This window comes from Lontra canadensis, unplaced genomic scaffold (assembly GCF_010015895.1).
Source record: "Lontra canadensis isolate GAN:19392208 unplaced genomic scaffold, GSC_riverotter_1.0 scaffold968, whole genome shotgun sequence".
NCBI classification, from domain to species: Eukaryota; Metazoa; Chordata; class Mammalia; order Carnivora; family Mustelidae; genus Lontra; species Lontra canadensis.
Window position 1 is genome coordinate 9,031 of NW_022631952.1, and position 12,362 is coordinate 21,392.

Consider the following 12,362-nt stretch of genomic DNA (forward strand, 5'->3'; position numbering starts at 1 on the left):
TCCCTCCCTCCTTCCTTCCCTCCCTCCCACCTTTCCTCTCTTTCTGTCTTTCCCTTCCTTTTTCCTCGCTCCCTCCCTTCCTTCCTCCTTCCCTCCATCCATTTCTTTCTTTCTTTCTTTCTTTCTTTCTTTCTTTCTTTCTTTCTTTCTTTCTTTCTTTCTTTCTTTCTTTCTCCAGTAGGACTTACAAAGTTTGGAACCATTGAGGCCTGCAGGAAGGGTTAAAGATGAAGTTGTATGGGGCACCTGGGTGGCTCAGTCATTAGGCATCTGTCTTTGATTCAGCTAGGTCATGATCCCAAGGTCCTGGGATCCAGCCCCATGTAGGGCTCCTTGCTCAGTGGGGGAGCCTGCTTCTCCCTCTCCCACTCCTCCTGCTTATGTTCCCTCTCTAGCTGTCTCTCTTTCTGTCAAGTAAATAAATAAAATCTTAAAAAAAAAAAAAAGACGAAGCTGGAAAATCAGTTCAGGTGAGCCCAAAACCTAAGAGATAAAGCTTTGTGGACCTTATTCCTAAGATGGGGCGTGGGGGGGGGGCTGCTGCAGAACCGAACTGCATGGGTTTGAAGTGTAACCTCAGGGAAGCCTAAGGCGAGAAGGGCGATCTGGGGTCTTGTATCCAGATTGGAGATCACAGGAAATAGGATTTTAGAACTAGGACAGACATTAGCTATCATCTAATATAATAGGCTCATTTACAACTGCAGAAACTAAAGCCAGAGGAGACAAATTGACTTTTGTAGGCTCTGGAGTCAGAAGGCCTGGATTTGTCCCTCTTCTCTGCTACTTAGTAACACCGGACCATAAGTAGATGCCTTTACCCTCTCTGCTTCTCATTTTCCTCTATGAAAGGAAAATCCAGCATTTAACTTACATGCTTCTTGTGAGGATCAAATTAGATAATCTACAAAAAGCACTTAGCACAATACCTAACATATGATTAAAAACTCAATAAATGTTACTTTTTCATAGTACTGTAATTATTAGCATGATTGAACTAGCTAGTGACAGAGCTATGACAAGGTCCCAGATCTTCTGATGGAAGCTCGTGCTCTTCTCATGGTATTGAACTAACTTTCAGGGTCCAGAAAAGGTTGAAAGTTGCCTTGAACTTAGTTGGGGTAGCAACTCAAATCTACTTGGGGCTAAACCTGAAGACTTAAGTCTGGGGTCCACTTTATGTCAAAGCACCTAGCCCAGTGTCTGGAAAACAGTACGCTTTTTTTTTTTTTTAAGATTTTATTTATTTGACAGAAAAAGAAAGAGAGAGCACAAGCAGGGGGAGCTGCAGAGGAAGAGAGAGAAGCAGACTCCCTGATTAGCAGGGAGCCTGCCACTCCATAGGACTCGGGGCTCTGCCCCAGGAGCCTGGCTGGATCCCAGGACCCCAGCTCAATCCCAGGACCAGGGGATCATGACCTGAGCCGAAGGCAGACACTTTACCGACTGAGCCACCCAGGCACCCCTATGACAGTAGGCTCTTAAGAAAGGTTTGTTAACTGAGAAGTCTCTTAAAACAATGACAGGGTTGGGAGGGTGGCGCTGGCTTCTAAGAGAGGCTTCTAAGGCTTCTAAGAGGACTAGAAGTCGTTCACAGAGTCACATAAAGAAGGACTTAGGGAAAAGGGCTACCAAAACTATGTACATTCCATGCATGTCTGCGAAGACCAGAGACAAGTAGAGGTGGTGCTCTCTGAGATTCCTGGAACAATCTCGTTGTCACTTTTATTAACCCTTTCATCTTTCCCCATTTACTAGCAAAAACTCCTATATAAACCTGAGGTGGGGGGGTGGGTGATTTTTCAGAGCTGGGCAGGATAAGAAAAAAGTGGCAAAATATCTATCCTGATTCAAATTAATAAAGCCGATTTGGCAACAGGGTTGGGGGGTGGCACCCAGGTAGAAAAGTGGGTGGTGGCAGTGAAGGAGGCAAGAGAGTCAGACCCCCCCTCTATGATCTTGAGGAAGGAAAAAAAAAAAGAAACAAATCGTGAATGGGAAGCCAGTTGAGACCATGAACTCTGAGGTTGCAACTGGGGAAAAGGCCTGCCCCCCCCACCCCACCCATATCCTGCCATATCTGTTCATAAGTTATTACTATGGTGGTTTTGGGGGGTCCTCCAGTTAGTCCTCTTCTCTGACCAATGCCCTTTCTATTTTCTGAGGCAACCTGGCTAACTCTGTCCCTTGACTAATGTATATTCTAAGACACCCACAGTAATAAGGTGAATAACCTTGACCTCTCCAGATACGTGTTTTCAAGTAGCAGTGTTTTTACTATTCCACAGATCCTTTAACTCACCCTCGTAAGTCATCTCCTATAGATTATGGTCATTTTCATCTTTCCAGGATTTCAAGGTATACTCTCATCCCAACACTAAAGACTCAGTAAGTATTTGTTGATTGATTTCAGAGTTTATAATCTAGCTGGGGACATAATACACCCTCACGAAACCGCAAGCCCAAAATTAAAGAATATAAACTGAGTTCACAGAGGTTCAAGAGACGGAAAGCAGATGAGTGATCTGTGAGGTTGGGCTAGGCAGGGAGAGCTTCCAAGAGCACCTCAGTTTTGAGCTTTGAATTGGAAATTCAAGGAGGTGATGGACACGAGTTGGTGGAGAGGTGGACCTTTTGAAAGAAACGCACAAGGGAGACAATGCAAGATATCATTCAAGCGAGGACAGGTGCCCGCCCCACCCTGTCATTTCCCTGTCTCAGCAGCTCTGCGGGATCAGCACATATCAAACCACACTGCTAGGCACTACACAGAAGAGTTAAATTATAGTCCCTGCCCCTAGGAGTTTGCTGTGGTTTTTTTTTTTTTTAGGATTTTATTTATTTATTTATTTGACAGACAGAGATCACAAGTAGGCAGAGAGGCAGGCAGAGAGAGACGAGAAGCAGGCTCCCCGCTGAGCAGAGAGCCCGATGCAGGACTCGATTCCAGGACCCTGGGATCATGACCTGAGCCGGAGGCAGAGGCTTTAACCCACTGAGCCACCCAGGTGCCCAGGAGTTTGCTGTCTTAACAAGAAAACTGAGACACAGCTGGACAGAAAGTCCCAACGATACATTAAAAAGTTGTTCAAATGTACGAATGTAATGCCCTTCAGTTCCTGGTCTCATTCATTCTACCAGAATTTCTCGAATGGGACCTTGGACTGGGGTCACTGAGATACATAAACCTTGCCTCCATCCTAAAGGAGTTCCGTTGAGTGAAGGAGATATACATGTAAAGAAATCGTTACTGTACCATATGGATTATGCTGTAAAACACACAAAGTACTTGGAAATGCAGAAAAGGTAGAAGTCCACCTAAGGGGAACAAGAAAGGTTGAATAGGGATTTTCCAAAATAAGAGACTTGGGGAGGGGATGATGAGAGGGAGGACATCCCAGGAGGTGGAGGGAACAGTAGAAAAGGACAAGCATTTCTGGGTAATAGTATACAAAACCCTGACTGGTTGGAACTTAGTGTGCCTAGTGAACGATGAAGCAGGGAAGGTGGGAAGTGGCCTGAACCTGAAGAAACGTGTGTACCTTGCTAGAGAGTTTGAACTTTATCACATAGGCAATAGGGAAAAATCAAAGGACGCATCAAGCAGGGAAATCCTCTGGTCACGTTTGAGTGCCATGATCTCAGTTCTCCTGCCTCCTGGCTGTGACTCTGGGAACGGCACTGAATTTCCAAGCATTCGTGTTTTCTTGTACAAAATGGGGTTGAGAGCAGTACCTAGCTTACACGGTTGATTTGAGGTGCACATGAGCTAATGTATGTAAAGCAATCAGCGCTGCGCCGCGCACATAATAAGTGCCCCTATACATTTTAGCTATTATTACCGGGAGTGTTTCTTAGAAGGATAACTTTTGTTGGCAGCAAGCATGGAACATAAACTACAGTGGGGGAAAAGACTGATGGCAGAAGGTCCGATTAAGATGATATTGCAATTTAATCCAGCGACAATTAAGGTCTGGAAGTGGGATCTGCACGGGTAAGTTAAAGAGATGAAAAGGTGAGACGGAAGTCTATCTTGGAACACTGGGCAGATCAGGACAAGTGTTAACCAACTTCAGAGATAAGAGTAGCCAGAGTATAGGGGTGTGGGTGCAAGAGCAGTAAAGCGTTCCGTTTGGGACCTGTTGAATGAGAAGTGAAGCCGCCCAAGATGGGAACCTGCAGAATATCAGTATTTCAGGGGAGGCCAGAAGAGCCAGTGGAGAAAAAGGATCGGTCAACGATCACACTGTCACCGTGAATTGCATACGGGGGTGTGTGGGGAGGAGGGTAGAGGAGACACTATCGCCAGCATTTGTTTAAGTTGCACTAGTCCTTCACCCAACTACCGAACAAGCATACAGCCCATTTTCTGGTCCGTTCTCTGCTTCTTGCCTCTGGGCCTTCTGATTCTTGTAGAGAACGCATTTTTTTCTCCTCCTGCCCTCTGTTCACGGAAAGAGGGAAAGGTCTAGCGCCTCGCAACACGGTCACTTAGGCCACCCGGAGTCACACGGGAGGAGGTGGGAAGGGGGGGGGGAGGAGGAAAATGACTTTTAAAGAAAAGAAAAAGTCCGCGACGACCTCTAATAATTAAGGTTCCACCTCCCTATATCCTGCCACGCCGCTCTCCAGCCGCCCTTATCAGGCTCCTGGCCGCGAAGTAAGACGGGAAATGTAGTCCCCTAAGGCTGACCAGGGTGGCACGACTGAAGAACTCGGTTTCCCAATCGGCTCTCGAGGCGCGTGCGCAGATGGCTGCCCGGGCGAGTGGTAAACAGAGACGTCAGGCGGGGGCTGCTGCTCCGAGCAAAACAAAAAGGGAACCGGGGGGGGGGGGGGGGGCTGATTGGGGAATTGGTGCGGGAGAGAGGCTGGGGCCGCGGGGCCGCGGGCCCTATTAAGAGGGGAGGGCAGGGAAGAGGCGGGGGGAGGGGCAGCTAGGGGAGGGGCGAGTGACGCGGGGGAGCGGGGCGTTGGGGAGGGCAGTGATCCGGGTGGAGGAAATTTGGGAGGAGTGTCCGGGGGGCAGCAACTTAAAAGGGGGAGGGAACTGCGGCTTAGGAGACGTTCGGTGATGGGAGCGCAATGTATGAGGGGATACGGTGCCTCAGGTTTAAAAGAGCAGGAAGCTGAGAGGTTGGAGAAAAAGTGTCTTCGCTAGGCGGAGGTTACAGGTGGTGCCTCGGAAAGAGCTCCGAGGCTGTCCGCTTGTAGTCGAGAAGACGATCGGAGAACTGTGTGGAAGGGACAGCTTGGGGGCTAGCGTCCTGGGGCGAGGGGGGGAAGTTCGCGACTTTCTGAGGACTGGCAGGAATGTGCCTCCTGGCCCTCGGTGCTTCCCCCCTGGGGGGGAGGCATCGCGAGGGACGGTGGCAGACTCCTCTGAACGCTGAGCGGCGGAGGTCCAACTCCACGTATGGATCCAAGGAATGAGAATTCAGCCACAGAGGCTGCCGCGATTATAGACCTCGATCCCGACTTCGAACCCCAGAGCCGTCCTCGCTCCTGCACCTGGCCCCTTCCCCGACCGGAGATCCCTACTGAGACAGCTGAGCCGCCTGAGCCGCCCGAGGTGGAGCCAGGTCTGGGAGACAAGGTACTCACGGAGGGGCACTCAGAGCCGACCCTGTTGCCCTCCCAGCTCCCAGAGCCGGCAGGGGGCCCCCAGCCCGGGATCCTGGGGGCTGTAACAGGTCCTCGGAAGGGAGGCTCCCGCCGGAATGCCTGGGGAAATCAGTCATATGCAGAACTCATCAGCCAGGCCATTGAAAGCGCCCCCGAGAAGCGACTGACACTCGCCCAGATCTATGAGTGGATGGTCCGCACTGTGCCCTACTTCAAGGACAAGGGTGACAGCAACAGCTCCGCAGGATGGAAGGTAACTATGACCCCCTTACCTCGGTCCCAATACCTAATCTGCCCCTGGGCCCCCTAGCCTCCTTACTGCCATTCTGGGGCCCCTTTTATGACCCCACCCCAGGGAGCCACCTTCAAATCCTCAATTACACAAACATTTACTTAGGACATAGTATATGCCGCTGCTCAGGGCTTGATGCTGGAGGATCGCAGATGAATAAGACACTGTCCTGGCCTTGGAGAAAATTGAATTCTCTGCTCGCTGCTCAACACTTCCAGCACTTTGGCTTGAGCTGCCCCAGACACTTATTCCCACAGAGAAGTCTTTATCCTATGTACAGCAGGAACTGTGTGGATTCCCCACATGAACCTAGCCTTCCCTCCTCCCCCACCTCCCACCCCAACACCTTTTCTCCCATTCCTGTGGGATTACCTGGATTCCCCGATTGCCTCTCAATACCTCAGGGTAGAGATACTGTTGTAGAGTGCCTCTACCCAAGAAGAGGGGGTTGAGTGGCCTAGGTGAAAAAGGTGATACTCATGAGGTAAAGTGGCTGCTCTTACAGACCAGGAGGGAATAAAAAAGGGCCATGAGCGGCTACCTGCCTTGGTTTACCCCATAGTGCTAGGAAACTCTCCCTAGTAAGGGGCTATCTAAGTCTGGGGTGGCGGGGGCGGGAGGGAGATTTTTCATTTACCGTTGAGGAATAATAGTTATGAAAAAAAAAGATAGGGTCCTGACCTGAGAGCACAAGGTTGGGCGTTCGCTTGACCTTCCACAAAGAAACTGTGAGGAAAGATCTTGCTAGATGCTCTGAAAACTTGTCCGGAGGAATATGGGACTCTTAATCATGAAATGGGGAGCTTTGGCCCCTTGGCATCTTGCACCCCCATATGTGGTGAGATCAGCGTACAAGGAAGTAGAGAAGGTTGAATGAGCAGAGGGTCTTCCCCTAGGTATAGGAGATCGAGGGATCAGATCTGCACTATCCCTAGGAAATGGGCTGGACACAAAACAGGACAGCTGAGACCCTTGGCACTATTTCTGGGTAGACTGCCACGCCACAGTCTCAGCTCCTAAAGAGCTCCCCTCCTTGGACCCAGCCTACACAGCTGTTTTTTCTTTTCCCTTAGGTTCATTTTCCCGGGTAGAAGAAATAATCATGAGTTGTTAGTTATGCTGTGGGAGTGTAGTCCTTCCTTATAACGTTCACTGATTGGCGGATTTTTAGTTTACAAAGTAGTTTTTACGGTTTTTTTTGTTTGTTTTATTAATCTTCACAGCAGTTCTGAGATTCCACATTTTACATATGGGGAAACTAAGGTATAGAAAGGTCAGGAAACTTGCCCGATATCAGTAGAGCAAGGACCTGAACTCAGGTCTAACTAGAAATCATAGCGTCTTTCTGCTAGTCCGTGAGGCCCAAATTCTCTTCATTGGAATAATGGCAAAGCCAAATCAGGCTGAGGTTGGGGCCTCCCAGCCTCTGACCCCCCCCCCACCACCTCCCCACCCCAAGGGGTAAGCCTCAGGGCCTGAACTGGCTCCTCTGGTGATGTGCCAAGATTACTCCAAGCCCACCAGGGGGTGGCCCTCACTTAGAACAAGAAAGCTTTGTTTAGGTGGCTTGGGGGAACAATTAGGAGTCACCCCCCTCAACCCCACTTCCAACAGGTAAGAATTCTAGGCTTCTAGGGAGCTGACCTCTCCAGGTAGGAGGATGTACTGTGGACTAGTTCTGAGGTCTAAAGAAGAGGGGTTAAACAAATGGGTCTCATGGGTACCGAGTGTAGAGAGAGGAATGGATCTTCTCAATAGAGCCACAGCTGAAGGACGAAAAGGGGGGAGGTCCCAGTGCCAGAAGTCACGGGGGGTGCTCGGTTACTGAGGCTGGACGGTTAATGTCTAGATGGACAAGTGTCTGTTCCTTCAAGGAACGAGGAGTACCAGTGCAGCCGAGGTAGTAGCCGTTCCTGAAGTGTCCCAGAGAGACAAGGAGTTCTTTGGCTACAGAACTCTGGAACATGAAGCTACTTCAGCATCTCTCCCCAGGCAGAGGGTCTCCTTATCTGGAGCACCAGTCAGAGCCTCAGCCTCTAGTAGCTCCAAGCCCTTCTGGGCTCCTCCCAAGTTTCTAAACACCAAAGAGCTCCATGTGGGAGGTCAAATGCCCCTAAGGTTGGAGATCTTAAGCAAAAATTCCTGAGGAGAAGTAGGGGAAAGGAGGTGGGACAGAGAAGGAAGGTTGGGGGGGGGGCACAAAAGGATGGTGTAACTAGCCTGGGGCAACCAGTAGAAAGAAGCTGCTCTGGGGGCTCAAGAAGCTGCCAATCTCGGCTCCCTGGGCCCCTGGGAAAAAAAAAAAACTTTATCTCTAGCAGAATATCAGCAGTGAGGGAGGAAGGGAGAACAGAGGGGAGGAAAGGAGGGAGGGAGAAGGTGCTTCCAATACCCAAGGTGCTCCAAAGCTGATAGAGCCTTAAGGGGAGGCTCACTATTGTCACCCAAGGGCCACCCTCCAATAAGGCAACAAGGTGCTGATTATGTGCTGGGAACCTGGCACTCCGAGCACACGCTGTTGAGGGCTGCCGGACTGGACAACATGATCTGTGCCGCTGGCGCATATACTCCATGAGACTAATTATGTGAAATTGAAAATAATACAATATAGGTTGGGTAAGGTTGTGGGGAACAGATTAAAAATACCATGTGAGAGATTTGGCTGCAGAAGCCAAGCAACCACTTAACAGAAGAGAGGGGACTTATATTTGGCCTGAAGGAACGAGCAGAATTTACAGAAGGGAGATCCTTCCTGGGACGAGGAGGGAGGGAGAAGGGAACGTGCCTTGCCTGGCCTGAATGTAGTTGAGCCCATCTGCCCAAGGACTGGGAGGAATGAGAAAAAAAAAGGGGGGGGGGAGGATCTTCAAATCCTATGGAGAGCTGGGGCTCAAATGCCCCATGGGAAGTAGAGCGACCGCTCCCCTGGGGTTCCAGCCCGTCAGCCTATTCAGAGAACTGGCTCAAGATGGCTGGAGACAGGGTGGGTCAGTCTTGGGCTGGTGTTAGGCCACTGTCCCGGAACTCCAAATGAGCCTACACTCAAGGAAAGAGGTTGTAGCCGTGGAGTTCTTTCCCATCTAATCCCAGTTCTTGCGGAATCAGGAGCATGTCTCCCCAGTAAATGCCCACCAGTGCCAGACAGCTCCCCCAGAGACCTGGGAGGAATGCAGTGCTGTGAGCTTTTCCAGAGCGGGCCCAGTGCCCTCAGCAGTAGGTTGTTAACTCAGCTTGTCTCCTGGGCCCTTGTGCAGCGAAGTCCGGAGCAGCAAAGGCCGAACATCTTGTCTTTGGGTGGGAACTGTGTATGGTCTCCCAGCCCCCCCTCATTCCCCCACCCCCATCCCTACCTTTGCTTGCTTCCACCCCCCCCCTTGCCGCGGGGTTGATAGCTCTGGGTTTCCAGGAATGCCCCTGCTCTGTCCCAGCGTGCTTTGAGGCGGAGCCGCTGGCCACTGGCCTCCCTGCACGTACCTCATGCCCCCTTTCCCACTGCCTCTGCCCCCTCCAGAACTCCATCCGCCACAACCTGTCCCTGCACAGCAAGTTCATCAAGGTTCACAATGAGGCTACTGGCAAGAGCTCCTGGTGGATGCTGAATCCTGAAGGAGGCAAGAGCGGCAAGGCTCCCCGCCGCCGGGCAGCCTCCATGGATAGCAGCAGCAAGCTGCTTCGGGGCCGCAGCAAGGCCCCCAAGAAGAAACCTGCCGTGCTGCCAGCTCCACCTGAAGGTGCCACTCCAACAAGCCCGGTCGGCCACTTCGCCAAGTGGTCAGGGAGCCCTTGCTCGCGAAACCGTGAAGAAGCCGACGTGTGGACCACCTTCCGTCCACGAAGCAGTTCCAACGCCAGCACCGTCAGCACTCGGCACTCCCCCATGAGGCCAGAGTCCGAGGTGCTTGCGGAGGGGGAGATGCCAGCCTCAGTTAGCAGCTATGCCGGAGGTGTCCCTCCCACCCTAAATGAAGATCTCGAGCTGTTAGATGGGCTCAATCTCACATCGTCCCATTCCCTGCTCTCTCGGAGTAGTCTCTCTGGCTTCTCTTTGCAGCATCCTGGGGGGACGGGGCCCTTGCACACCTACAGCACCTCCCTCTTCAGCCCAGCAGAGGGGCCCCTGGCAGCTGGAGAAGGGTGCTTCGCAAGCTCCCAGTCTCTGGAGGCCCTGCTCACCTCCGATACACCACCACCCCCCTCTGATGTGCTCATGACCCAGGTAGACCCCATTCTGTCCCAGGCTCCGACACTTCTGCTTCTGGGGGGGGCTGCCTTCCTCCAGCAAGCTAGCCACGGGAGTCGGCCTCTGTCCCAAGCCACTAGAGGCCCCGGGCCCCAGTGGTCTGGTTCCCACCCTGTCTATGATAGCACCACCTTCAGTCATGGCAGGGGCTCCCATCCCCAAACCGCTGGGGGCTCCTGTGCTCACACCCAGTACTGAAGCTGCAGGCCAAGATCGAATGCCTCAGGATCTAGATCTTGACATGTATATGGAGAACCTGGAGTGCGACATGGATAACATCATCAGCGACCTCATGGATGGGGGCGAGGGACTGGACTTCAACTTCGAGCCAGGTAGGACACCTCTTCGTCCACAGTAGCATCTCATGGGCTACAGCCACTCCTAGGTGCCCAGCTTGTGCCATGATCTAAGCCAGAGGGGGCCTTAGGACAGGTTGGTGGGGGTGGGGTGGCGGGAGCCCCTGGGGAATGGGAGGGAGGGTGTCCTATGAGAGGGGGCACCCCTCAGCAGTGCCCACCCCTAGCAGCAGCGCAGGAGAGATGGGGGAAGGGCTGTCTCTTTGTTTTTTTTTTTTGGGGGGGGGGTGGACCTTAATGGTGGAGAGTTGTCATGCCCCAGATGACCCTCTTACCTTGTCTCCCATCTCTCCTTCCCACAGATCCCTGAGCCATGGCTGGAAGCTTTGTCCTCCCCTGCTTCGGTGGTGGGGCCAGGCGTGCCTCTTTAGCCACTCTTTACCCTTGACCCCTCCCTGGGAATTCGGGACCCTGCTTTAGAGCTAGGGTGGGGTCTGCTCCCTTGGGTGTTGAGGAAATTACAAAGATAAACCTGCCCCATATGGGAACTATGGAGGGAGGGAGGGAAGGGGGTGGGGGAAAGGGAAAGGGTTTCTTCTCACTGTGCCAATTAGGGGGTGAGGCCCCCTCTTGGGAGCCATCCTTGGCTCCCTCCATTCCCACCCCGCTAGGTTTTACATCAGGGGTGGGCAATGCTGTTGGAAATGTGAAGTCACCAGTGGCCTTACCCCTGCCTTTGGGAGCAGGATCTTTTGTAGTCTTATCTGAGCTGGTCCAGGCTGGCTTAAGCCTGGGATTTTTATTCAGTGGCCCCCTAGGCCAGTGGGGTGGGGTGGGTAGGGTGGGTTAGTAGGGACCTGGAAGGGCCAAGGTTTGAGCACCGGAGGGGCTCACTGGGCCAAATCACCCTTGGAAGGCTGCAGATAACAGAAAGGCTTTTTGTAAACTTTTAAAGACATATAAACACAAATATAGAGGTTTTTAACAGTGGCAAGGTGCTAGTGATGGGAAGAATGCTTTTTTTTTCTTTCTGAAGGCTTTGTCATAGTGACACGATGCAAACACTACAGACATTACTTGGGGAAACACAGGAAGTGGCGGGGGGAGAGCTCCAGGCTGCCACAGAGCAGAGGGGCAGGGGTGCAGCAGTGGACAGCAGTACCCATCGAGGGGAAAGTTCTGGGAGATGCTCAGAACAAGGTCTGCGTGTACCTGGCTTAGAGATTCCCTGTGGAAAAGGCTAAGCCAGGCCCCCTTGTTCAACTTGTGTCTGGGAGTGTGTGGTGTTGGGGGCGCAGTCATACTCCAGCATGACCCACTGCTGATTAGCCCTATGGTGGGAGAGTGCATGGAAGGCCTGGAATTAGTTTGTGGCCTGGAAAGGGGTGGGAGGGGTGGGGGAGAAGAGGAGGGAAGGATTTAGGGTGGTAAAGTTAGGCACAGAGACCTCCCTGTTCCAGGCCCCTGACAGCTGTCCCTGCCCTTCTTCCCCTTGCCTGACTACAGGGGTTATGTGGAAGTGTGTGCGGTGGCAGGCAGGGGTGGGGGGGTGGAACAGGGAATGGGGAGCTGGGGAGCTTGGCTGAGGGTCTGGGAAATGAGCAGGGATGGAGGGGAATGTGGATCAGGTTTACTAGCACCTGCCAGGGTGGCCATCTGGGCCTCCTTCTCCACCCCAGCCCCCAAAGCAGCCCCTCCCCCAGTCCCCTTTGCATTGTCCCCTCCCCCACCCCTGCTGTGGGTTCCCATCATTTCCTGTGTCAGCGCCTGGCCTACCCAGATTGTATCATGTGCTAGATTGGAGTGGGGAAGTGTGTCAAATCAATAAATGAATAAATTCAATAAATGCCTATAACCAGCTCTGGTTTCTGCTGCCTTGGTGCTCCCCTCGGATAAGGGGGAGGGTGGG

The 12,362-nt window shown here is 52.2% G+C and overlaps 1 protein-coding gene across 1 annotated transcript; it reads left to right on the forward strand.

The window, feature by feature from the left end:
• Positions 1 to 4,754: 4,754 nt before the first annotated feature.
• Positions 4,755 to 12,313, forward strand: LOC116863356 (forkhead box protein O4-like). The gene is given in 4 exon segments (XM_032850823.1): positions 4,755 to 5,878; positions 9,429 to 10,175; positions 10,177 to 10,489; positions 10,816 to 12,313. Coding segments are annotated over 4 exon segments (1,530 nt in total). The 5' UTR covers positions 4,755 to 5,416; the 3' UTR covers positions 10,824 to 12,313.
• Positions 12,314 to 12,362: the final 49 nt, after the last annotated feature.